The following is a 25,435-nucleotide window of genomic DNA, read 5'->3' as shown; positions in this document are numbered from 1 at the left end:
CAGGGCAACCGCAGCGACTGGATGTGCCTGTGACAGCATACAACCCTCGTGTTTGGCATCTGGGGGCGTGGGGGTCATTTCCGCCCGTGGGCCACGCTCACCCAAAGCCACGCAGCCCTGCAGAGAGCGCTTTGCACCAGCTTTGGTCTGGTGTGAGCGACCAACGTACTGAAAAGCAGCAGGACCGAGCTGCCGTGCCTGGAGTAGAGGGGACGCTGCGCGAAGTGCTGGGCTACTCCGTGCCTTCGAGCTGGGCACACGGGGACGTGGGTGGCCTTCGCCTCCGCGTTCCTAGGGGTGCAGGCACCACCCTTTGCTTTGACGGCTGTACCCAGGGGAGGACTACGGAGGCCAGCCGGCGTAGGGAGGCTGGGATGTGAATGTCCCTCCGCCCGGGGCCCCGCGGGCTTTGCCGGCGGTGCCGGGGCTCGACGCGGGGCTGGCCGGGGGGGCGCCGCGCCCCGCCCGGGACCTGCATCGAGCGCTCCGGCCGCGGGTGGAAAATGGCTCGTGTGTCTTTAACCCACAGCGGCCAAAACGCGGCGGTGGTGGTTTTTTTTTTCTTAGTTAACAATGGAAACTTTTTTTTCAGTGTTTCCCTCCAGCCGAGCAGCGCCGAGCGAGCAAAAAAAAAAAAAAAAAAAAGAAACTTGTTCCGCTGAGTTCAACCCCAGACAGGCTCACAACTTCCTTCCTGCTCTCCTACCCCCTCCCTCCGCTCTCCTCCTCCTCCTCGCCGCTCCTCTCCCTCTCCTCCTCCTCTCTCCGCCTTTCCAGCCGCACCGGGAGCGGGCGCCGGGGCCGCGGCGCGGACCTGGCCGGAGCGCGGAGCCGCCCGCGCCCGCGCAGCCTCCGTCGCCGAAGCGCGGAAGGGGAGAGCCCGGCGCCCCCCGGCCCCCCCGCGGGGCGAGGAAAGCCGTTTGAGTCTGCGGAGAGAGCGGGACTCCCGGCCGTGCACCGCGCCCGCGGAGATGGTTTCTGCAGCGACCTACGGCCCCCGGCGCCGGCGGGTGGTGCCGGGCGACGCGCACTGAGGACGGGCGCGGATCCTGCTCCCAGGTAAAGTCGCCGGCGGGTGGGGGGACGCGGCGGCCCCCTCCGCCGGGGTAACTCCCGAGCAGCCGCGCCGGGGGCCCCCGCGGACGGTGCGCGGTTCCAGCCGGGCCCCGCGGGGAGGAAGGGGCGAGATGGAGGCGCGCAGAAGGGGCAGGGTGCCGCTCCGGGAACGAGCGGGCTGTCCCGTACTCTGCCCTGGCCCCAAGCAGGCTGTCCCGCACCCAAAATCTGACCGAGCACCTTGTGCCGGTGCTCGCTTTCACACCCGAGCCACAGTGCTGGGAGCGTTGCAGTGCCGGGGATCCCTGCAAAGAGGGGGTGTCTGCACCACCCGGGCTCTGCTGAGCCTCGCGCTTGCCTCCAAGCGGTGCCTGGAGGGGTGGGGAGCCTTTTGGTCACCCAGTCACTGAGAAGTGCGCTTAGACCTGTGAGCATTTATCTGCCAGGAGCCTCACAGGGACGCACAGGGGTACCGCTCATAGCATCACACACGAGTGCTTCCAAAGACGTGCACCCCCATAGCCAGAGTTAGCACACAATGCGTAAACAAGCCTGCACACTCATGTAGGCAGCGTGTTTGTGTAAATCTCATGGGTTCCCATGAGAGCATGGGGTGGGCATTGCACCTCCAGCGGCACACTGAGCAAACGGACGTGAAGGAAGGCACACTGACGTACAGAGGGGCACAGCCACCTGCAAAAGCAGAGTCCTCTCACATGTGTACACTCTCACACGCGCACGAGGGCAGACACCACACATGTCCATACGTGGGATACGGGCTGTGACTTGGAGGCACTTGCAGCGGTCGATGCCCCAGAAGGCAGACGTGCACAGAGGAGGCACGTTTAGACAGGGCACACGTGAAGATCTGCAAAGCCCTGTTGTTGCACATGGTAGGTTAGAGGAGTGGTGGAGACAGGGTCCCATACCATATGAAACTGTGCAAGCAGGGAGCCTTCACGTGTATCACTGAACAGGAATCCATGCCTGAGGCTTGATCTCAGTTGAAGGTGACAAACCGGAAAGTGGCAAATTTGAGCTGTTTGGAGTTTTTCCCTTCCTTCAGAAAATGTCAGCTTTTGGGGCCAAAACCTGAAAGCTGCCAACTTTCAGCTCACACCAGCTGACCATAACTCCCTAATTCTGTTGCGGGAACAGCTGCTGACTGTGTGTCCTCTCGGACACCGCTACTGCAGCTGCGTCGACAGGCAACCTGGAGAGGGGGCAGGGAAGGCAGGAAAGAGGGGAAACAGCCCCAAACCTGATTTCCCCTTGGCTCAGACCCTGGTGATGACCAGGCTGGGCCATGTCCCCAGGGGTGGCACAATGGGGATGCATGCAGGTGTGTGCAGGGACTGGGGGGGGGCGCACAGGAAGGAAAGAGTCCGGCCAGCTGTTTGCACAGCTGGAAGGTGAGTTTAGGGGAGGCACAGAGCTACTCTGACCTCTTGTCTCTCTCTTTCTCTCCCTCTCCCCAGCTGTCCCGTTATATGGAGCTGCAGGTCAGGGCCAGCCCAGCTCCCCTGCTGCCTCCCGGCGATGCTGCTGGTCCTGGCGTGGAGAGACCCTCGGCAGCCCCGCAGAGCCTGAGCGCCGAGGCGGCAGTGGCGGCGGCCCCCCTGTGCGCCCCGGCTGACTACTATGGCCGTGTACTGCTATGCGCTCAATAGCTTGGTGATGATGAATAGCAACAGCGAGGTGACAAGCGGCAGGAGCAAGACGCCGCCTCCCGGACAAGGGCTGCCCAGGGGCCCGGAGACACCTAGCAGCTGCTGCCCGCTCCCTGTCTTCAGCCCGGCCCCCGTGCCGCCCCGTTCCCCACGACGTGGCCCTGCTTTCCTCTTCCCGCCGCTCGAGGAGTCCCCCCGGCAGCCGGGCAGCCCGGGGGGGCGGCGGGGCAGTCGGGGCGAAGAGGGGCAGCCAGGAACCCCCACAGCGTGGCAACTTCAGCGGGAGCTGCACAACGTCCAGGTGAACCAGAAAGTAGGGCTCTTCGAGGCACATATCCAGGCGCACAGCTCCACTACCCAGCCGCCACGGAGCCCGCGGCCATCCTCGCCCCGGCCCCGGCCCACCAGCCCCACGGCGCCGATGGTGGGACTTGGAACCGGACCCCGGCCACGAGCCTATGGCGACAGTGAGGCCCCTGATGTTGGTGGGGTGCAGGTCTGGCCGAGCACTGCAGAGCCCTCAGGGAGGCCAATGGTGATGGTGGTCCCAGCTGTGGGGCTGGCAGAGGGCAGCAGCCCCCTGGAGCCATCAGGACCTGGATCACAGCGAGGTGAGGTGGTCACGGCCCCCACAGGACTTGAGGGTCAGTGTCCAGCTGTCGGCGGGAGCATCCCCGCCGTCATCGTCACGGACCTGGGGGGCCCGGAGGAGGAGGCGGGCACCGTGCCCCCCGGCAGCCTGCCCGTCCGGAAGCTGTCGTCGTCGTCAGCCTCTTCCACTGGCTTCTCCTCATCCTGGGAGGAGTCTGAGGAGGACATCTCCAGCGACCCCGAGCGTACCCTGGACCAGACACCGGCCTTCCTGCAGACCCTGGACCAGCAGAAGCCCCGAGTGGTGAGTCTTGCACCCGTCTAGGGGAGGTGGGGTGAGGGCTGGCAGCATCCCCGCTCCAAGGCACAGCTGCAGCAGGAGGGCAGAGGTCTGTCACAGCAGAGATCTGCAGAGAAGCTTTCCATTTGCTCGGCCGTGCTTGCTTTCCCTTACATGAAGAGCTTATCCCTGTTTCTAGTCTGAAAATCCCCTGCTTGCAGGAGAGAGCAGCAGTACCCGTCCCACTGTGCACGGTCCTTGCAGAGCTTCCCTGGCACTGCAATTGCTCACCAGCGTGCTTATCCTGCGCCCACGGACTGCAGCCTTCTGCTGACATGTGGTTACGAGCCTCAGCTTTCCCTCAGCACAGCTTCCCTGGGTGCTGGAGGTTTCCCATGATTTACATGAGCCTAAGGGAGAATTTATTTCCTCCTTGGAGTTGAAACTGTGTGGGCTGTGTTAAAATTTATACTGATGCCCATCACCATAGTGTCTGTGTGCCTTTCACATGGAAGCAAAAATCTGTAGAATGTCTGGTAATTCCCCTTTTGAATAAAACTTTGTGGGGGGGTATCTTATGTTTTAGGTAAGCATATTTTTATTAGGTATTTATATTAAGTTCATTTGTTTCTGGATCATCGGTTGTTGTGGGGCTAGTTGGGAGGCTTCAGGAGAGAGAAAGCATCAGTGTCGTATTACCCTTAGAGCAGAAAGGTCTTCTCGGAAAGGAGGGCATTGAGGCGCTCTCCACTCGTGGGATTTCTTGCGTCACTTGGGGAGTTCGTTCCATGTCTGAATGCTCTGCACAGAGCATGCTTTGCTCTGAGCTGTCTACACAATTTATCCAGAGGGCTTCGAACCGCTTTACCCCAGTGCAGGGTGCTCATCACGAGGTTCTCCGACCAGCACATGGGATCCCCCATCTTCTGGCTGTGAGACATTACATTGATTTGAGCTCAGTGCTGGAACCTCGCATTGGCAAACCCTGAAAAATGCAGGGCAACCTAGTGGCTCCTTAATTTTAAAGAGTTTGATAAAGGCCCATTGACTTTCAGTGATGTGGTTCGCTATGGTTAACTTTACGTAGACACATGATAGTGAAACTCTTGCTAAGCTCAATAACATGAGGAAGACTAGTGCAGGGAAACATCTAAGTAAAGTGAGGGGATCAAACTCACAAAGAACTGACAGACTCTGGTTTGTAAAGCACTCAGCAATAAAAATAAATATCTTTGCTTTTCTACTTGTTTCATCCTGTTCCAAGAACTCAGGCTCAGTTCTGCTCAGGATGGAGAAGCAGTTGAGTAAAAGCATGGTTAATGAAGTTACGAGTCTGTGGCTCATCGTGTTTGCAGACAGTTTTGTATTTTGGGGCTCTCAACTGATGAATCAGCTTGCTCCCTTTGGGAGCTGCTACAATCCCTCTGCTGATTAAATTCTGCTGATTTTGTGTGCATGAGCTGTAGTAATCTCTGCTCTATTCTCCATACTAATGACTGTTCCTAGCGCCAGATCCCACTGATTTGCTGCTGAGAACAGTTTGCTGATGGGCAAAATCATGCCTGATGCTCTTCTGGAAAGCTTCCTGGAGCCTCAAGTTGACTCTGCGCAGCCTCCCGTGGCCTCCAGTAAGCTGAGCCAGGCCGGTGGCTCGGCAGTGAACAGGCAAGGCTCGTTTATATTGCCGAATGGCCTGGATCAGAGCGAGCTCAGATCAGGTCTAAGATCAGAGTAACTCTGCTGGACTCAGTGGGACTACTCCTAGCTAAATGAGATGAAGATCTGGTCCAAAACGTGTCAGGCAGCCTGAAGAGGTGCACTTGATTTTGTGTTTCAGTGCTGGAGTCGTCTCAGCAGGGCCGGCTGGGCTAATTTACAATGATACTTTCCGCTGGGCTCCACAGGTCCTGCGCAGGGCTGATCACTGGCTTTGGCAGGTTGTAGTCAACTTCTCAGCAGGATCATGCGCAAATGCCCAGTAATTCAAAGCTGATTCATGTAAATAACACCCAACTTTGTGTACCGGTTGGCAACATCTTTTAAATCCATAATGACAGCAGAAGGCAGCTACTGAAACAGTCTCAGGTTGCACACTCATTTGTTTTCATGAACTCACTATTTCCTTTTAACAATGCACATGGTCTGGAAATGAGTTGTGTAATGAGGGAGAATATGTGAGGAGCTCTCTCCGCAACTCGTGCTTTTCCATCAAAATAAATCCTGGGAGGCCTCGGCCGAGAGAAACCAACATCGTGCCTCTGAGTTGAGTAGATAAACGCTGGGCAGGCAGAGAGCCCTGCCTGTCTGCACCAGGTTGCTGCTCTCGCAGGGGAAGGCGATTGCACCTGGAGGAGAGGTAATGACGAGCAACAGGAAAGCAGTTCTTGCTGCAGATATGGTCTGCGCCGCACATCTTGCATAGCATGTTTACAGATTTGATAAACAGCAGGCTTGCTTCTGCCCTTCCTTTCTGGAGGCCATCTGGCTTAGCAAATCTGTTAGGGATGTCCGGCTGTCTATTGTAGTTCCTCCTGGCGTCCTCGGGAAATGGGCAGATCCCTCCGACTGGCACAGACTTGTCCTCCTTTTGTACTGCAGGTAGGAAACTTTATTTGCAGTCGGGCCTGCAAATTGGCCAGTAGGAAAATGACGTTGCCTTGTGAAAGGGAGGGAGGGAGTGTGGCCACTTTTTTGGACACCATGACCTGGAGCAGCTCTGTGGCCGATATGGGCTCTGCCTTTGTTTATTGAAATAGTTTACTCAGTGCGCTGCCTGTACCTGGAGTGCTCAGGTGCCCGGTGGGCTGCGCGGCACTGGGGAACAGTGGCCCTGCTGTGATTATAGCCGACATCTGAAGTGCAGTGACAGTACGAGTAATTTGATGTTTTGCTGTTGTCTAATTGCAAGTCCACTTCAGGTCTGAGTAAGCCTCCATGTAAGGGCTTTTGCAGCTGTGGCTTTCCCCAGGCTGTGGGCTGCTGTGCCGGAGAAACCCCACGCTTGTTTATTGACGCTTGCAAGGTTTCAAAGACACTTGAGCAATTACACTTCTCGGGCTGTGTGGGAGGGATGGCCTGTCCAGGCAGCAGTTGGGATGGGGACGCTGCGGTTTGACAACACCGCAGGGCAGCGCTGGCTGCACGCCCCCTGCGACAGCAACACGGGCGGTTTGGGGAAGGAGCAGGTGCCTCCGCTCACCCACCACCCAAGCCCAGGGGATGCTGCGGCTGTTGGAAGGCGCCTGTCTCTGTTGCGGCACCTCTTGTGCTGATGGAGGATTTCTCCCCACCTGGCTGATCACAGAGGTTGGGTACACAGGGGGGTGAGGAGGTGCTCCCTGTCCCAGGCTCCGAGTGGCACAGGTAGCCCGAGACGGCGGCCTGGCTCCTAAGGGGAATTTCACACCCAAAATAAGTCCTGTTCTAACTGTGACTCCCATTGACTTTGATGGGAAAATATGACTCTACGAGTTTTGCTGTTCCCGGGGGAACCTGTCTGCTCTTCCCAAGGGAGAGCTGATAGACCAAGGTGTACTTGGCAGCAGGAGGCTTGGCCCCACTCATGGAGGCTGGCTGCGCCCCTTAAGGGCAAGGTATTCCACCGCTCGTCATTGCAGTGCGTCGTCGTCATTGACCTAAATCCCCTAGTTTGTCAATTCCTTGGCAACTAGAGACAAAGCAACAAACGAGGGGGGGAAAGGCAGAAATTGTGCAAGTACATACTATAGAAAAATGACATGTCAAGGGGAAAAAAAACCACCTTCCCGGAAAAACAGCGCAAGACACTGCAGTGTTCCTCTTCCTGGCTTTCCCACAGCCGCTGTGGAAACACAAGGACATATGGCAGAATAGTAATCAAGTGACTCTCGGTACATTGTGAAACCTCTGCTCCTTTCGACAGGCAGAGCAGCTTGCTCAGGATAGGAGACTTCCATTAACCTGTGCAAAAAGGCAAGAGCTTTTGGAAAAAGCTAATGGCATTGCTGCTGACAGGTGATTTTTTTTTAATTGATTTATTTGACTCACAATGGCTATAATGCATTTCTGAAAGGAGCCAAGTTTAGATAGGGTTAGTGTCAGCCAAGGGCCTGTGGGACTCTTGCTTATTTCTTTGAGATGTTCCAAGGCATAACCTGACAACAGCACTCCTGATTTGTTCCTACAAAAATCAATCAAATTAAATACGCTTTCATTAGCTTTCCTAGCTGTCACTGTGATCAGGAAGTCTCTGTGTAACAGAAACCATGACCACATGGCTATGGTGATGCATGCAAGCCCCGTGAATATATTCTTTATGCTGACTGTGTTTATGTATTTTACTCCTTCCTCCCACCATGTTTGTCTTAAAAGCCCCTAAGCTTATGAGTTGGTGAGTGGTATCACCAATTTAGTATCAATATAATGTCTAGCATGTTAAGGCCCTGCTTGCTTGCTCTGAAGAGCGACTGTAACCCTTGTAATGCGTACCATTGCCCGGGGAAGGTGCTTAGCACATGGAAGCTGCCAAAGGATGGAGCCTCCTTCAGCCCTGCTGTGGGAAGACCAAGAGGAAGAGGAGAATGAGGTGGACACCTCTGTGTTTGCACTCTCAGAGCACCACGCTCAGCAGACCTGACAGCACGGCATGGTTTGTCCACTGGGACGGGATCAGGAGCCCCGGGTGCTTGGCGTGCCGGGTAGAGCTTCAGGTTCTTCGTAGAGGGAGGCTACGCACTCTGGGGAGTTCACAAAGCACCACTCTCTATTTGGTAGCTTAGCTTCTACCTACTCATGTGGCCTTCTTGGGGAACAAGCAGCTTTTTTATGGGCTCCCACCCACGGAGGCTAAGTGAAGATGCTGCCATAACCCAATGGGAGATGAACGATGCTATTTCAAGTCCATTTTCATCAGCTCGTTGGGAAGGGTTTCTTCTCTGCTCACATTCTCCGTGATTGACAGCGCGGGAATTACGTGACACATAGCAGATCCTTTTCATAGAGGGCCTTACTTGCTAGCACAGCCGCTGTCTCTTGCATTTTTATTTTTATTTTTTCAAACAATTTCACACTAAGACATTCATAAAAAGTGGAAAAAAGCCCAAAGCATTTCTGAGGTGCAGGAAGAACAAATATTAGGCCCATCATCCTTAGGTTCCCCAGCTCTGGAGACAGCCAGGTTTCCTCCCCTTCTGTCAGGACTCGCAGAATCACAGGATGACAGAAGCTTGGCTGGTTGGACCCTTCGGGTGTTAAGCTGTATGTCCGCAGAGTGAAGTTCCCGGGTCAGCGGAAAATTTACGGTTTTGTCTTTACCTTTTTAGAGCCTTGCAATGACAAAAAAATCAAACCGTAGTCAGCACCTGTCTCATGTTTTCCATGTTATTTCTTTAATGTGTTAGGACAGATTTGCATTTGAAGAAAATTTTAGTGCAGCGCTGAGCTCTCATGCCATGTGATGACTGAAAGCCACTGCCGAGCTAATGTTTTCTTTACATGTAAATCTGCTCTAACTCACTAGAGAAATAATGGCATCTATGTATGATGTTAAATGTTGCTTTGGCTAAGATTAGTCTTCTGTAATTGTTAGAGATTATTTTGTTTATACCAGTAGGTAAATTTGTGCAGTAAATTTGACCTGCTTTCTTCCAGTGAAACCTAGCCAAGCTTTCTAAGAAAGATATGTTAATATTTAACAGACAGTCAAAACTAAATGTTAACATTTTCAAATCACTGAGTAACTTCACAGCCTAATCCCTATTCTCAAATGTGACTTTTCAGGGAATGTGGTCTTCCACACTTGCTGGGTCACTCAAAATGGCCCTTTTATAGAATTCATCACTGGATGTTTCCTCGGGATAAGTCTTCTCCTGAGGTACCTTTCTTTGTTGACACTGGTCAGATCTTGAGGACTAGCCCAGAAGCGTGCTTAAAACAGAGGAATCTGTTTCTAAAGTACTCATGAATGTCTTCTGTAAAATATTTTGGAATTTCAGTCTTGTTCATACCATAAAAAGCCAGGTCATGCATAGCCTGCACAACGGCTGCAAGTAATTCAGGAAGCTGCTCCAGTCTGAGGTCTACCAGCTTCAAAGCAAGTGCTTCTGATTTGGCTTTTAAATCAGTGTTTAGGCAGCAAAATGTGTGATTTGCTCTGTAACAGGGATGATCACCCAGCAGTGCCTTTCAGCATGAGTTGGCGTGGGCATGTTCAGAAGCTCGGGGTCTCCAGCTGCGAGTTTCAGTCTGGGTGTATGCACCATGAATGTGCTCAGAGTCGGTGGAAGCTGTTGGAAAACGTATTTTGCAGCTGCTCCTTTCCCAGCCATGGTGGGAGTTCACTGGCAGAGAGCTGCTGTCACGGCTGCGTGCCTCTGGAGATCCTCACTGCCGTAGTCAGCCACGGGTTGCGTTGACTGAGCGCCGGCGTTTTCTGACCTTAGTTCCTCAGAGGTAGGCAATATTGGAGTCTGAAGCTGCTGCGAGCTGCTAAGACCCATATTAGTCTTTTCCTTCTCATGATACTTCTTTCAATGTTATCATACATTTCAGCCATGAGAAGAATAAGTGATGTTTTATAGTAAAGAACGTTCTTTTCATTAATGTCGTGGAATAAGAGACAGCCTAGTAGAAGGAATTCAATTATTCCTTTCAGATCTAAGATTTATTGCTAGCCAAAACACAAGGATTGCTTTTGGAAGGAGAAGTAGGGGGTAAAACAACAAGTGCTCAGCACTTACAACTTCTTCTTGTGAGCAGTACAGTGTATTATCTGATCAGCGCTGCACAACAGGAACTGCATTAGCATTCAGCACTGTTGCGGTTTTAAGTAATAGTAAAGCATCCCTTGTCTCCCTGAAAGACATATATGGGTTCTGGAGTGACACACTGACAGACATTTTAACGAGTTTGATTCAAAGGGCAGAATCTGATTGTCTCTTCACTGTTTGCTTCACACATTTGATTTGCAGAGGGCTCGGCACCTGCAGTTGCTGTGGTGTGGACCTCGCTGAACTGGTGTGAGGTTTTTGCCTAGGGTTTCATCCTTGGCTTCTGGGGCTTTCATCCTTGACTTTTGAGTCTTGTACTTGGGGTTTTGGAAAATAGAGTTCTTGCACTGTGTGAAGCAGAGGGAAATCTTCATTGTCACAAAACTCCCTTCAGCCTGAATGCTTCGGGCTTTGCCTGAATGACGACCAGTGTATCAACACCAGGAATAACCAGCACAACTTGTGTCGTGGTAGGATGGCTGTACCAGGGAGCAGGTACAACCCTCTCCCGTCAGCGTTTGCAGAAGGGACCGTCAGAAACAGTGGCACCAAGTGGAAGTTAGCAGAGGGCTAAACAACAGGCAGCACCTACCTTCAGCATCACCTCCTCCTCCCCCTTCGCTTCCTGTCCCTTTGCCCTTGCTTGGGCAATTCGTCTGCAGCAAGATAAAATCAAAGAACCCTCTTCCTTTGCTAAACAATTTGCTCCTTTTGTTAGGGTCAGATAAAATGCTGATAAAAGCTGTTGTAGCTCCGCTGAAGCCAGCAGGAGCATGCTGCAGATTTGGTCCTTGATCGTTTTTCGCCCTGCATGTATCCAGTTACATCGGGCAGTAAATCCAGCGTTAAACTGAATTAATGAAGCAGAGACGCGGTCCCCGTGGGAGTTTTGCCCACTGATAGGTACGGTCCTTCGGAGCCTTTGGGGACAGGAGTTCTATAAACGGAAAGACCTGCAGGGTGACTTTTTGGAAAGTGCATTTTAGGGTTGGGTGTTTTTCTCTCGTTCCGCGCTAAACAATCTCTGACCCCTGCTGACTGGGAAAAGGGCAGGAGTGGAGCCGTGTTCGTTGCAGCCGTACTTTGAGAGGGCGTTTTGGAGAGGCATAGGAATAGCTTTTACCCCATGGAGCTAAACGCATTCAAAACATTTTCCTTCAATGGGTACTTAAATACCACCGTGGAGGGACCCTGGGTGTACCCCTCAAAAGAGAGGAGAGCAGGGCGCCGAGGAGGGGCAGGGGTGAGGAGGAGGCGAGCAGGCTCCTTCTCACCATGTGGCCCGTAGGACTTGCTCTGCCGGTGGCCGCAAGCCCCGTCAGATAGCCAGGGGCATCCTCCCACTGCAAGCAAGGTACAGAGCAGCCGGGGGAGAACGAGCAACGCGTCCAAATGTAACGTGGTTGCTATTACGGGTAATATACATTTAACGCTCTGCAGGGACCGTTCAAGCCTGCGTCTGTAGGAAGGGGAAAAAAGTCAGGTTTGCTTTTTTGGCAGACTGCGGATCAGAGAGTCCAATCTGCAATCTCTCTTGGTATGTTTTATGTGGGTGGGTTTTGTTAAGTTACAGGCAAAGTTATTGCACCCCTAGGCTACTCACATTAAATGTTTCTCCAATTTTAGCAACATTCTTTCCAGGCTCAGCTACATTTGTTTTTATCTTCTCTATGGCAATTGATGATCTAAGTCTGAAATGTATAACTCCGCAGGATCTCCTGTTATATATTTCTTCCACAGCTGTAGCTGAATCAGGACAGTATAATCCAATGACATGTTGTAATGCCTAATGCTTTCTTTAATACGTTCCAGATTAAAGGAGTCAGCAAAGTTTACATATCCAAAGTAATAAATTTAAACAATAATAACGACAAATCCCGAACCATGATCGTATCTTGAAAGTGTTGGGGTTTTTTTTTTTTTCCTCCCATCTTCTCTGGTCTGGCTAAAGTCTGTTTGTGGGAAACTCAACAGGACAGATAAAAGATGATGAGACAAACAACTTAATCCCTTAATAATGTCAAGTGGAAAATCCAACAACAGATTGGCAAGGAACTCAAATAACAACTGCAAAGTGGCCCTTACTGAGGACTACAGACCTAGTTTAAAAGGCTGAGCTTGGGATATAATTAGAGATGAGCCTGAATTAGTGCCCACAGGTTCAAACATTTCTTTGAACTCTGAAATGGAGCCCAATTCCATTTTTTTATCCGTGCCTGCATAGCATCAGCTTAGCTCCACTGAAGCCAGCTCAGCATCGCCTTGTACCTCATGCTGCCCTCGGTACCCACACAAAGTGACCGTGAAAGGCCCCGGCGTGGTATTTCCACCTCTGGGTGCTGTTGCTGATGAGACTGTGGGATAGCAGCGAGTCCGCGCTGCCCAGGTAGGTGCCCGCCATGGCGGTGCGAGGAGGAGGAGAGCTGGGCACCGCTTGCTGGCACCACCCTGGCCTCCCAGTCCCACCAGCTCATCCTGCTCTTGCCCGGGACTGGCACACAGCTGCACCCCCACGCAGCAACCCCCATTCCCGCTGCTTTAGGGCAGCCCCGGGCTGCCATCAATAGATGTGCCTTAGAAGCAAGGCGTGTGGTCACAGAAGTAGGAGGCACTCGGAAATGCAATTGCCAGGCAGCTTCAGGAAGAGCGTGTTAATTATTATCTCCACATCTCCACGGAGCTGTATTTACTTAGAGCTGACGGGCCCTTCACCCTGGGGTTTCGTGGTGGGAATGTGTTACTGGGGTGGAGACCAAGGCATCCAGAAAGGAAACAAAGGAAAGAGATTTTAGAACTGTGTCTTATCTCTCTCCACCTGAGTTACTGTTGTATTTTAAAAGAATATGTGAAACCCATTGTTTGAAAAGACCCTGACAAGTGTGCTCTCCCAGCTCCATTGTTTTAATGTTCTCCTAGGAATTTGTATATAAAATGTTCCCAATCCAGTTTATCTCTCTCTGCTTGACAAATCCTGTGTTTCCCTTCCGTAGTTTTTTAGCAGAGTGGGAACTAACCTTGATCTTTTTGCAAAGCCAACAGAATTGCCTTGTCGGGTGTCACGTTGCCACCTTCACACACAAACAGTGCGTGTCGCAGTTTTTGAGCAAGATGTACCACCACTGAAAAGAAGTCTGTGTAAAGCCCGTACATTCAAGATGAACTTTTGGAAAAGCAGCTCTGAACTGAACCAGACCCTCTCTCAGAGGAGGGAACAGCTAATGTCGTCTGGCTCTTGTGGAATCCCCCTTGCACAGCAAGTTAAAACAAATGGTCCGAAACCAGGGATACAGCTGAGCTCCTCCACCGTTCGCAGCCCCTCATCTATGTCTCATCTCCAGGGCAAAAGACTTGGCCTCTCTCCCCAGGTCTCTCTTTTCTCATGTTACCCTTCGTTGCTGGAATGGCTTTTTTGAGCCAAGGAAGGCAGCGTGGGAGTCCAGGTGGTCGGAAGCGACCGTAACATTGACCAAGTGCTGAGCCGATAACAAGAGGGAAATGCAGAGGTAGCACGATGCCACCTTGTCTATTCTTGTCTGCCCTGTATTGTGCGGCCTGACCAGCTCTGATATTTGGTCTTGGAGCTTTTGGGCAGCTTAGAGGCAGTTCCAGATCCCAGGTTTGTTCTTGTGGACGGGAACCCTTCCCAGAAGGCAGAAAGCTCAGAGGAGCCTGTTTAATGTAGGCTGATCTCATGCTTGAGCATACGCAGGAGTTGACCTTTCAGCACTGAAATAAGAAGTGATGGGAATAGAATAAATCACAGCCTTGAAAGAAAAGCCAAGTAGCTTAGACTTGCACCTCAGGAGAAGGAGTCAAGGTTGGGAGGCTGAGAGAGCTGCAGAGGGGCCAAACGACAGAGTCGAAAAGCGATCTTTCAGCAGTGGGTTTGGTGAACCTTTGCAGAGCAAGCCTGCAGAGGAAAGGCTATTGAGACGTGAAATTGAGATGTGAGGTGATGAGCCCTGGAGGTGAATTTTAGTCAGGTGGGTAGGTTGGAAAGACTCTGTTAGGGACGTTATCCTGAATAAATCTGCAAGACTTACAGATAGGTTGGATGTGAGGACTGAGAGAAAGAGATCCAAGTTTTCCACTCGCTAAAAGTTTCAGGGTAGGAGCAAAACACTCACAAATGAGAGTGGTAACATTGACACTCGCACTGCAAAGGCATAAATTGTTCTGTGAATTGCCAGGCTGCGAAGAATCAAGCCTCTGTATTGCATTGCAAGCTTCGGAGCCATCATGTTTCCGCCGAAGCTAAAGCCAAAATTTTCATAAACTTGATAGGAGGCAGCTCCGAGCTCCCATGCTACACCGCCCTTAATCTTTGGGGGCCTGGCGTTGAGCGCAGAATTTTTCCAAGAGAACCAAAACTCGAAGCACTCCCCTAATATCCGGAAGCCACAGCCCGATGAGGAGCTCCCTCTGCATGGTGGCTTCTGTTGGAGCCCGACTCCCCATCCCATCTCAGGAGAGGGTGGATCAGGGCTTTTTCAGGGCAGCCACAGTGGAGGATCGGGCTGCTCTGTGCCACAGAGCCCATCGCTGCCTGGAGAGATGCTGGGGTTTGCCCTCCTGGCCCGCTCTTCTTCTGGATCGTTTGTGCCATGGCCCCCAGCCCCGTCCAGACAAACCCTGGCGGGACAGACGATTGTAGGAGCTGGCTGGAGCTGGGAGAACAGTTTTCTGGCAGAGAGTAAATTTTCCAGCAAATGTCAAGGGGGAGGGGGAGTCAAAATGATTCACAAATTCAAACACATTTTCTGAATAGTTCTGGCCTAGAAAAAAAATACAGAGGTGGGGGAAGAGGGAGGGATGTTAAAAATAGCGATGCGTGTCATTCTGACACTTTCAGAATGAACTGTTTCATTTTGGGAATGGTTTGTTTATGTTTTGCAGGCATTTGAAATGTAGATTTGATTCAAAATGGCATTTTTCACTTAAAAGTTGACCTCACCACTCAAACACATTGAAAGAAGAAAAGAGAAAAGGTTTTTTAGAACTTACATAACCTGAAATAAAACACCTCCTTTTGCTTTGGCTCCCGATGAGACATTTCAGAGTTTTCCTTCCACAGCCCCACAATTTCAGCTGTGTTCAGCCCAACCTGCACATCTCCTCTCCGGGTTGAGCTCTGATGTAAAACAATCCGTGCTCCATCCAGCTCCCGTGCTGGCCAACCCTTAAGTCTAATGCCATGGAGCAAGTATTTTAGTTTAATCTGAGGTCAACCACACTTTGCTGTGATTCAAACTGAAACCTGTGGTATCAAATGAGTAAGAGCCGTAGGTTTTGTAGATAACTGGCAGCTTCTCCGGAAGGTGCAATGTCGAACCTCATTTAGAAAAATAACCCAAACTCCTGGGGCCCTGAAATCTGATCTAGAAATCTTCAGAGAAGCCAGAGCTTGCAGACAGCTGAATGGCAGACTTTCACTCCCCCGACACTCACACTGGGCTCATTCAACTGATTCATTAAAGGGAAACGAGCAAACAGCTAGTAATTACTTTGCTGTAGCCAAAACGTGCCGCAGAGTTTCCCCGGACAGAGGGGAAGGAACGCACGCGTTTGCTATACGATGAGCCGTCATCAAGTTTACTGTCTTTTCTGCCTGGTTGGGACACGTTGTGCCGTTTCCTCGGCTGAAGTCCATCCCTTGGCGTCTGGCGCAGAGCCGCGTTTCCTGACATTTACCTTGACTGTCTCCTGAGCCCCTTCCCCCTGTGCCTCGGGAGGGTTTGGGCCCAAAAGAGGGAGAAGAAAAGACGCTGCGGTGTGGGACGGCAAACGTTAGCAGCAGCCGCTCTTGGGCAGGGGCCGTAGGAAAGACCTTTTCCATTCGTGGGAAGATCCTGGGTTTTACCTGCCGTAGGAAGGTTCGTAAGCATTTTTGTGGCCCGCTGTAATTTTAGCGTTACTGAAGGGTGGATCTTAATGGTGTGGGCAGGGTATGGATGTTTTTATCATCGGGTCATGTAGAGGCGAGGGGCTGGCAGCGGAGGAGCGGGCTGTGCTCCCCGCCGGGATGGCTCTGCCCGCTCTCTGCAGCGGCGCTGGGTCCCCCGGCAGTGGGGGGCGATTGGTGCCTGCAGCGGGACGAGGAGTCGAGGCTAGCATGTATGTGCCGGCTCTGCATTGACTGGTAAAACATAAGCTCTCCCCAACATAATGAGGATTGCCTTAGAAACCACCAAATGTTTGGTTTTTTTTTTTTTTGGAAGTGCTGGGTTTGTTCGATTGTTTTCCTAGTTTCTGTGCCTTTAACTTGCACTCGGGGCAATGTTTCAGTCTTGTCTGCAAGCCAGAAGGCTAGAAATGTATTTTCTTTTTAAAAATGAAAGCTCAGAGTCTCAGCCTCCTGACTGCAAAAGCTGGGGGCTGTGAGAACAAGGCAGGGCTCACACTAAGACTGCAAGAGCGGGCAAATGGACTATTGAAATAGCTGCTTCTCTCGGTCAAGAAACGGGCTGAATGGAAAGAAAGGCCAGAAGGGCAGAGTGTGTAAGCCGATTTGGCTTTCCTGTAACGAACGGAGAACGCCAGCTCTCCCTCCCCGCCCCAGATGAAACAAAAAGCCCATACACAACTAAAGCGAAATCTGCCTTTCTGTTTGTACGTGTGTCGTGAGGCCAGGGATAGCAGGTGGCATTCGACTCCCGCATCTCCGCCGAAATTCAGACTCATCTCCCAGGTGAAATCTGGAGGTAGGGGCGCAGATAGAGATACAAGAGATACAAGCGGTCACTGGAGAACAAGGACCGTGCAAACTGCACGTGGAGGCTCACACCACTTCCCTGTCAATTTTGGATATAAAACACAATTTGAAAACTAATCACTTTTTCTGCAGATAAAGATGATTCAGAGATCTTTGACACAAGCCGCTGCCAGGAGATGGGAAAACAGCTCTGATTATATTAAACTTAAAGTGGGGCGGCAGCGCAGATCCTGCTGCCCAGCACTTCAGTGCAGGCTGTAAGTTTTTGGCAAAAATCTCAGCTTCCCAACTAAACAATTGAATTCAGACAGTGATCTATGGAAGGTTGTACCCGTCTTTTGACAAGGAATCTTAGGCTCTGACAGTGCTCGGAAAGTACCAAGCAAGGTCGTTGAACTGCCCTAAACCACGTTGTCATCGAATGGTGCAGAGGTGCTGTGCGAAGTGAGGCCAAGCGCTCTCTCGAGGCTCTAAGGGTGTTTGGATTTCAGTTTCCTCTCGCTGGGTACACTGACACGTTCTCCAGTTGGCCTCTTGCATTCAGATGCTGCAGCGTTCATTTTTCTCCTTTCCAGCTGATAGGTGCCTTCGCTCCCCCAGGGGGAAGGGGGCGAGGATATTCTTCCCTTTAGCGTATCTTAGGACTATGACACGTTTCAAAGGAATCATCCCCAAAGCGACGGCGTGGAGGCTGGGTGTATCCGTGGGGTATCCTTTTCTCAGGTGCTCCACCTGCAGGGTTAACTGCAGTGAGATCGCACCGGGAGGGCACTTTTGGAGGTAGTATACACCATGCGGATGGACTTCTGGAGAACAGCTGCCTTTGGAAAACTAGCTAAAACTACTGTTGGCGTGACAAACAGAATTAGAATATTTCCAGGATATAAAATTAAGGGAGGAAAGGAGCTTTACTGGCTATTGTCAGAAAACAGTCTTGCATAACAGCAACATTTTCCATATACTGTGCAATTAAGTTACTTGCTTGGGAATTAAATTGCAAGTCAGTTTAGACAGCGCGGCCAGCTGTAACATCACACACGTTACAACACACATACCGAATGTTATTGCTCAGTGTCAGTGTTTGCTGAACGGAGTGGGGATTTGAGAAACAAGCTTTGGCCCGGGAAACACTAACAACGTGATGGCACTTAGCGTCTCTAAAGCAGCGCAGCTAGCGTTAGAATTTTGGGGAATAAATTCTCCAAAGATAAAATACTTTGGAAAATACCTGCTAATCCCTTTAAACCCCTAAGATGTATTAATTTTCATACTGGGTAATGAAAAGCCACAGATTTCACCACTAATCTTGAAAATATCCTGCGGTTTTTGGAAAAGCAAGGGAGACTCCAGGTGTAGGTTCAGTGGCTGATTTTGCAGCGGCCGTTCCAGCTGATCTCACTGGAAAGTGTTTATTTGCTGCTGTCTGCTGGTCCCTCGCTGTCTTCTTTTGCTACTGCAGGAACCAGGGCCAGCAAACAGTGCTCGCTGGCTCCTGGAACTACGCTTCCCTCTCGTTTTTATGGAGAAGAATCGACGCTCTAGAACGTCGCTTCATTTCAGTCGCAAGACTGGAACGAGATCGGGCCAAATCAACTCTGTTGTAGCTCCGTTGAGCCTGGTGGGCTTCCACGAGGGATAAATCTGGTCCGGAGTAAGAATAACACGAACCACAGATGGGCTGGGTTAGTGCATTGTTTATATAAATGGCTAGACGATGGAGATCTGCCCGCATTGCAAAATCCCCCTCCCGGCTGGCTCCGTCAGGGATCCTTTGGAAAGCGCAGCACGGGCAGACCAGCAACAGAACGTGGCACGAAGACCGAATCTCCCCTCTCTTCCTACAGCAGGTCTCTTGTGCTCAGAGGTGAGGACCACGCTGGCAGCGGTGCGTGGGCTCAGCTCACCAACCGCGCTGAACCAGCATCTCGGGGAGCAGCACAGGTCAGATTGCCGTGCCCTCCGATGGGAGTAAAAAGTTATAAATACATTTTTGGAGCAAGAATAGGAACCATCCACCAGAGCTATTTCTGATAACCTCAAAGTAAAGTTAGAATTTGTTTGTTGGCTTTTTTTTTTTTTTTTTTTTTCCTCTCTGTTTCTTAGCGGGGCTGCTGAGCTCTCCAGCAGAGCAGGAAGTAGGCTGAGGAGCTGTTTGAGTAACCGGAGTCGTCAGATCAATGGAAAAAATGGTTTGAGTACATTTTGTGAAAGTGCAGCCAACAATTTTGAAATTACTGCAGTTTCTCTTCCTAGATCAGGGCTGTTGTTCATGCCAAGGGGACTTAGGTCTACCAGTGCTGTGTCTGTAAGCAAACAGAGCGTTTCTTTTTGATGAGGTACATGATGTGCACCCAGGAGTGAAGCAGAAATCTTTCCTTTGGTGTCCTCGGATCAGATTCCAGATGAGTTAATCTCTCAAGATGATCGGGATCCTATGTAATTTTGAAACGGCTACCATGCAATTTAGAGGAAAAATAAACTTGCTTTTACTGGGAGTTGGGCACGGGGAGGTCAGCGTAGGTGAGGAGGAGGGAGAGGATGAGAGGTACCATTTTGCTGTCAAGGAGGAAGATGCGCAGTTCTCAATCTCAGAACTGAGGCTGGTCCTACATTTTAGTGACACTTGCAGCTTCTTTCATGTTTTGCAAGCTCATCTGAGAATTGAATGCATGCCAAATTAATCTTTCAAGGGAAGCAGAGCTGGGTTGAAAATATCTCCAGCACAGATAATTCAAAGGAAGTGCAACTTTTAAAAAAGCACGTGAAGTGCCTCTAAGAATCTACCTGGTTTTTCCTATTCTCTTTTTCTCCTTCTTCTCTCTGCTCCCCTTAGTCCCACATTTTGCCTCTCTGCTGTCTGATCATGTCACCATTCCCTTTTTTCCCATTAGTTGTTCTCACAGAGGCATACAAAGGGTTTTCGATCCCGTCACATGCTCCAGCTGGAACTAGAGCACGACTCTTCTGACTGTATTTTCTCCAGGATTTCATCAAGTTTAGCTGCAGACGCTCCCCAGCTTTTCACTGATTGTCTTTTCAGCTGTCCTCCGCTTGCGACACTCGCGTTGCAGCCGGGCAAAGGCCGGTTCAAGCTGCAAAGTGGAGGCGATGCCGTGAGTGCGGGGAGAGCGAGGGGCCGCACGGGTGCCCATGGCGAGCGGGATGGGGCGGCTGCGGGGAGGGAACGGCGCGGCGTGGGAGAGCGGGGCCAGGAGAGAGAGATAAGACAGACAGGAAGGCAGCGAAGGGGGAAGGCAGGTGGAAAAGGGAAATGACCGTAGAGGCCAGGAAGACTAAAGAGAATACAAGGGAAGCTGCGAAGCCATCTGGGAATCTGCTTTAGCCACGTGTAAATCGCACACGTCCTTGCGGCTCTCCCCTCTGCGCAGAGCAAAGCAGCGCCCGGAGGAGGCCAGGCAGAGCCGGGATGGCGGCGTGCAGCCGCGTGGGGTGAGCCTGCGTGGGTGCGGGGTTGGGACGGCGCACGGGGGGAACGCGGGGACCGGCCCGGCGCAGGTGTGGGACAGCCCCGTGCAGGTGTGGGGACGGCCCCGCGCAGGTGTGGGGGCACGGTGGCGGGGGCGAGGGGAAGTGAGTGGGTGCCCCGAGGTGGGACGCGGGAGCGAGCAGAGCTGCGGCAGAGCTGGGTCCTGCGAGGACGAGGGCGGAGGTTGATGGAGCCGCTGCTGTGTCAGCTTGTGGGCCGCAGCAGGGGCAGAGCGGGGAGAGAGACGGGTGCTGTGGGGTGGAGGCAGAACGGGGGAGTCGGGGAGAAACCGAGTGCAAAAGCTGATCAGGGGATGGAAAAGGAGGAAATTGAAGGGAAAGATCATGTGGAAAGTTGCAGGTAGCGGAAAAAAAAGCGTCACAGAAGGCTGACATGGAAAGGCGGGGGAAAGTGAGGAGAGCTCGGATAAGAAGATTTTTGAAAAGCGCTTAATGATGTCTGGGGTGGGATTTGTGACAAATAGCTAGATCTGAGCCAGCCTCCCTTTGTGGGGAGAAACGGGCCCCTGCAGAGCACGGCGTATGTGACCTGCCTGCACAGCACGAGAGGAGCTGTGGCTGAGCAGCGCTGTGACTGTAAAAGGAGTTAAGTAGCGTAGATGCAGTCATCTACACTGAACATGTCTAAAAATAGGTGAGATGAATTGCAGTCCTGAGGACAAAATGTTACAGTAAATGAATACAAACAATCTCGTGTTATCTAGCCGGGTGCATTCGTGCCTCCTCCGTGCATGTGCATGCACGCACGTGTGCCCAGGTGCAGGGCTTGTGCACATTAGGTGCACATGTGAACACCAGCACATACCTGGCTGGGATGTTTGTGTCTTATGTCTTCTGTGCAAAAGTCCTCTGCACCTCAAACCCTGAAAAATTGGGCCATGATGCTGGAGCGGGGCTGTAGTTCCTCAGGTGTCTGCAGTTTGTATCATAAATCGTTCCTAAGAATCTCAAGGAAGAGCAGGGAGATGTGCTGCAGTTTCAGGGGGGGCTGCTGCTGACTCCATCGCTCTCCTCTTCAGTATGGAAGGGGCTGCAGGGTTATTCCAGACCCTCACCTGGTTCTAGCTCAGCTCTGCAGGCTGCCTTCACCGACACAGGTCTCCTGCCTTAGGGGCGCTGGCTGTCTCTGCCAGAGGTTTGGGGGTTACTTTGCTCTGACTCATGCCGGGAGGCACCAGTGTGACCGGGAGGAAAGGTGCCCGGTCCCCGGCGGAGCCGTTTGCCCCCTGCCACCTTGCCAGCTGACCTGAAGGAGAGACAATTTCTCTTTCCCAGTGAGAGAACCGGTTAGGAAAGAAAAACACCGCATCTCCGCATGGGATGTGCCAAGAGAAACCCAGGCACATGCAGTTATTTCATGGGATCCCTCCCACGTGGGCTTGGTTGGCGTGGATGGTCTGAGCAGGGCATGGATCTGGAGCCCATCTGCATTGGAGGTGTCCTCTGGCCGCCCCAGCCAGCTCCCTGCAGCCTTGCTCTCCTTCTCCATCAGTCCCTGAGCTCGTCCTGATCTCCAAAATTAGGTCTGCAGGTCCCTCGCCTCATCTTTAGAACTCTCTGTGCAATTAACGTGCACAGGCATGTCCTTGGCCGAAAATGCCCCCGAAGGATGGGGGATGAGAGGATGCACCCAGTTTGACTGTAGCCAGGGCTCACGGTTATTTGTAGGAAAAGCTGTGAATGCATCTTTCTGCACCAAGAAGTGGCAGTTCGCTCATGGAGGTCGTGAGTCTCTGGCGCTACCCCAGCTTGTTTAACAGTCTCCGCTGCGGAAGAGAACGAGAGTTTTAATCTAGTGAGGGTGATGGTGGGCAAACGCTTTTAGTGCTTGGGTCTGGTTAGACGTAATTGAACTCCTCTTAGTCCTTTACTGCAGGCTGCTCATTCTCATGCTGCGCATTTCCTCTGCCTGCAAAAGCACTTAGAGAAGCTTGGATCCCCAAGTCACATATTTTCAATATTTATGTCCCCTGGATGATTTTCCAGGGAAGCTCTTAATCTTACAAGTCAAGAAAAGATGTATATTTGTCAGAACTAATACCAGTTCATTCTCAGGCAGCAGGTGGGTTAGAAAGCCTTATTTTTGTGCAATCAATTTTGTAAGAGCTCCCTCCCCCCTTCTCCACGCTTTCATTTGTTTCTGTGCCCTGGGGTCTCTGAAGACAAGGGTTTCTAAGGGCCGACGGCCGTCTTGAGATCACTTGCTGGCAGCGCTCGCAGGAGCGGCACAGCGGTGGCCGTCCCCGGATTTCCACATTCATGTTAGCCGTTGAAACGTGTTGTCTCGCCAGAGCTATAGGGTATCATCACCCCACTAAGTTCTTTAAACCTGTTCAGAGGGGATTAGTAGAACCCCCATAAGCCAGTTTCTGACTACTGTAATAGTTTCCAGATTATTTTTGTTTAGAAGCCTGTGCGAAACATTATTTCGTGCCTTCCTCTGTCAGCCCTCAGGCTGAAAGTGAAAAGGTCCCGGTAAAGAAGACTGAGGTCAGGAGATACGCAAAGTTTATACACGGGATTATGTAGCCTGCAAACTATTGGGCTTCAAGTGAAATCTATAAGATCATTGTGAAAACTCTTCCATTCCTTCCTTTCTACTTACCCTGCCCGGTAATAAGATATACAGTTTGCATGATGAAATTGCGAGGATGTGCACACAGACTTGGAGAAGAAATTAGTTGTCGGCTCTGCGCAGAGCCACCCTGGGGAACTCCCTGCTGCGGGATGCTGTGAGCCCACCTGCGCCGAGGGGAGAAGGAGCTGGGGGAGCTCCCGAGCCGCCTGCTCGCAGCTTTGCAGGCTGAGGTACGCAGCCACGTGTGGGATTTCAGCAGCGGCCGTAAGCCGATCATGCGGAAGGAACAGGACGGGATTTCTGCGCTGCGTGGGCAGCGTTGCACAGCAGCCTCCGTGGCCGATGGGCCGGGGCTGTCCTCGCGCTGGGGCTCCTCTCCGTCCTCTGCCGATGGGGAGGGGGCTGCAGAGGTACCGCGTGGCCCATGGCAAAGGCCCGCGGCTTTCTGCGCTGATGGAAGGCTGTAGTCCAAATGAGAAAGCAGCTCCTGATGCTGCTTCATCTTCCTGTGAAACAGGGGCACGGCGGAAAGCAAACATGCCGAATGGTGTTTGCTCCGATCTGGGCCACGCAGGCTGGACTGTTCTCCCAGCTGAACCTCCAAATAAGAGCATTTACCCAGTTTTCTATTAGATACAGCACCCACGAAAGTGAAAGCCTTAGGTTTTGTAACTCCTTAAACCTAACATGACAAATGATGAGCCCCAGGTGCGTCACACGGACTAGCACTAGCCCCGTGGCAGCGTCAGGTGCCGCAGGAGCAGGACCCAAAACGGTGTGGTTTTTCCCCAAAGTCGGCGTGAGCTGCAGCACATGCCGCGCAGAGCTTGCAGCGATGCTGGGTGGCTGCTCTCGCGAGGGTGCTATCCGCGGGGCGTCTCTGAGCGTCCTGCACCGATGGGCTCGGGGGGCAAAGCCTTCCCCTGGGCTGCCGTAGCCTCAGCTCAGCTCTCAAATTTACACCAGCTGAGGATCCGGCGTCTGTCTCAAACCAAACGGTTACATAAATAACGCGCAGCTTGAGCTATGCTAGAAAGTCCCACCCTTTTCCTGCAGTTTTAGTTAGAGAGGCTGTGCTGCTTGTGATGCTTTATTGTAACAGAAAATGAAGAGAAACGTGGAGAAACAAGGTAATAGTTGGGGGTTTTTTTAAGGTATGCAGCGGGGCTTTTTGTCTAGGGAGGGGGAGAAGGTAGACTTTCTTCAGTAGGTGTTTTTAGATTATATTTGTTTAAGTAAGGAGGAGTGAAGTATACCCAGTGATTATTATATATAACCTTAATTGTGGTTGTATCTAAGGAAGAGTTTAATTGAAAGATATCGTGTGTGTGCTGTCCGAATATTGCCTCTCTCCTGGATGGCATATTCAAATCAAAATAGTTTTGTGTGCATATGGCGGCTGACTAACCAGTAGCTTGACGTTTCGGCAGGGCTGATACTCGCACGCCCTCCTGGCCCAGGTGAGCATCCAGAGGCTGTCATTGAACAGTCCAGCGTCCAAGGGGTGCTGGGTCGTACGGGGGAGCGAGAAGAGCCATGGGGATCGTGTGTACCCCGCATGGGTAACCACACAGCAGCCACGCTTGGTCCCTTCTCAGGCCAAGAGATCTCAGGACCCCTGTCAGAAGTGGTGCAGCGTGATGGCTCAGGTGACTGTCCCCTTTGGAAGTTCACGTTGGCTGTTTGTCCATCCACTCCTCTTAGATGTGTTTGAATTTTTTACCCCGTCTATATCTGCTCTTGAGCTTCTGCACTTGCTCCAGTTACATCAAACACTGCTATGGCAAAGCCTTTAAAGGTACGTTTAGGACCGTAGAGTTCCCCAGGTTCCTGTATACTACGTGGGCATCACTCAGAGACTGAGCAGCACCGGTCCTGGGCCCTCAGCAGGTGTTTGTGTATGGCTGTGTGTTCCCCTCCCAGCACTGGGACTTCCATCCTGCTCTGTGTGAGGAGGGAAACTCTGCTGGAGCTTCACCAACTGACCCAGAGATTGCTATGAAGTCTTTAAAGAAATTCAGTTGAACCTGGCTGCCAGGAAAGTCTCAGGACTGGAACCTTGTGAGGGATAGGTCTGAGGCACATCAGCAGGGCTTTCAGGCAGTAGTTAGTCCATCGTATGCCCTCATATGGGGGCTGTTGTGCCTCAGCTTCTGATCCACAGGCCTGCGCGCTTCAGGAAAAAGCAGGATTTGCAGGTACGGCTGGGTGATGGGTACGTGTTGGTGCAGAAGACATTTTGAAGGGTGAAACTAATGCACTGCCACCAGAACAGGGAGCTGATGGGCTGGAGAT

The 25,435-nt window shown here is 51.8% G+C and overlaps 1 protein-coding gene across 1 annotated transcript in view; it reads left to right on the top strand.

Moving 5' to 3' along the window:
* The first annotated feature begins 709 nt into the window (after window positions 1-709).
* The window catches only part of ITPKB (inositol-trisphosphate 3-kinase B), a 70,347-nt gene continuing 45,621 nt past the window's right edge, over window positions 710-25,435 (top strand). The window contains exons 1-2 of the mRNA XM_054821262.1: window positions 710-1,059; window positions 2,535-3,621. Coding sequence (XP_054677237.1) covers window positions 2,698-3,621 — 924 coding nt within the window. The 5' untranslated portion in view covers window positions 710-1,059; window positions 2,535-2,697. The remainder of the gene's footprint in view (window positions 1,060-2,534; window positions 3,622-25,435) is intronic.

Source organism: Grus americana, chromosome 3, assembly GCF_028858705.1.
Source record: "Grus americana isolate bGruAme1 chromosome 3, bGruAme1.mat, whole genome shotgun sequence".
NCBI classification, from domain to species: domain Eukaryota; kingdom Metazoa; phylum Chordata; class Aves; order Gruiformes; family Gruidae; genus Grus; species Grus americana.
The sequence above is the reverse complement of the archived record's forward strand: the minus strand, read 5'-3'. Positions and strand labels throughout refer to the sequence as shown.